The sequence below is a fragment of the Sesamum indicum genome, linkage group LG10 (assembly GCF_026168435.1).
Source record: "Sesamum indicum cultivar Baizhima isolate 11 linkage group LG10, ASM2616843v1, whole genome shotgun sequence".
Classification (NCBI taxonomy): Eukaryota; Viridiplantae; Streptophyta; class Magnoliopsida; order Lamiales; family Pedaliaceae; genus Sesamum; species Sesamum indicum.
The window spans coordinates 18649026-18650050 of NC_142666.1; the positions used below are offsets into that span (position 1 = coordinate 18649026).

The 1025-nt window shown below is 41.4% G+C and overlaps 1 protein-coding gene across 1 annotated transcript; it reads left to right on the forward strand.

The window, feature by feature from the left end:
- The first annotated feature begins 252 nt into the window (after positions 1-252).
- Positions 253-1025, forward strand: TDR1 (Integrase-type DNA-binding superfamily protein). The gene has a single exon (XM_011092923.3). It carries the CDS (start codon positions 307-309, stop codon positions 709-711), a length of 405 nt encoding a protein of 134 aa, XP_011091225.1. The 5' UTR covers positions 253-306; the 3' UTR covers positions 712-1025.

Consider the following 1025-nt stretch of genomic DNA (forward strand, 5'->3'; position numbering starts at 1 on the left):
ATAACAACACTTTCACACACTGTACGGACTCATTGCTTAGCGAAGAAAATAGTTTCCCAGGGCCCCTCTGAATATCACGTTCGGATTTGGTCCATCGGACAATCCAATTCTCTTACATCCTCTCACGAGACTCCTCAGAAATTCCACCCCCTTTACTTTACTTTTATTATATTTTTACCCCAACCGTCATAAGAAACCCCTATATATACCCATTATAATCACATGAAATCTTGATTAGCCGCCAATCTCAAACTTCTCCACATAAAAGGAAAACAAATTAATTCTTGCACACCAGTTACGTTTAAAATGGAGGGAAGTTCAAGTTCAAGTTCAAGAGGCAAAGCCATGCAAGAAAGGGAAGAGAAGAAGGACAAAGTGCGATACCGCGGCGTCAGGCAGCGGCCCTGGGGGAAGTTCGCGGCCGAGATACGCGACCCGACTCGGCAGGGAGCGAGGCTGTGGCTGGGGACGTTCGACACGGCGGAGGAGGCGGCAAGGGCGTACGATAAGGCAGCGTTTAAGTTGAGGGGCCATCTTGCAATTTTGAATTTTCCAAATGAGTATTATTCTCAGCTTGCTATTCCTCCATATAACCCCACATTTTCGTCGTCGTCGTCTTCATCGGGTGGGCAGGAGAAGATTGAGCTGGTATGTCTGGACAACAGTTTGCTGGACGAGATGCTTGAATCGTCGGAAAAGAAGAAGAAATGATCATGTGAAGATTGAGCCGAGCTGAATCTTGATCTGTAAGGCTTTTGCTTTTAGGGTTTCAGCTGTGTTTCCATAGGTGAATATTGATTCTGTCTTGTTTTTCTTTTTTTTTTTTTTTTTAGGATTTTGGATAATATATGGTTTTTCTTCATATGTTTAGTTCTGCTACAGTCGTCGGCTAATCGATTCTTTTGCAATTAGTGGGTGACGATCTTAAATAGGTTAATTCATAAACTAATAAAAAACAATAATCGATTGATGTTAACTTTAATTTTTTCTAAAACAATTCCTTCTTATTTATGTTTAGAAACTTT

Excerpts from the sequence above, each read along its gene's own strand:
- TDR1 (XM_011092923.3), top strand. The coding sequence starts at position 307 with ATGGAGGGAAGTTCAAGTTCAAGTTCAAGAGGCAAAGCCATGCAAGAA.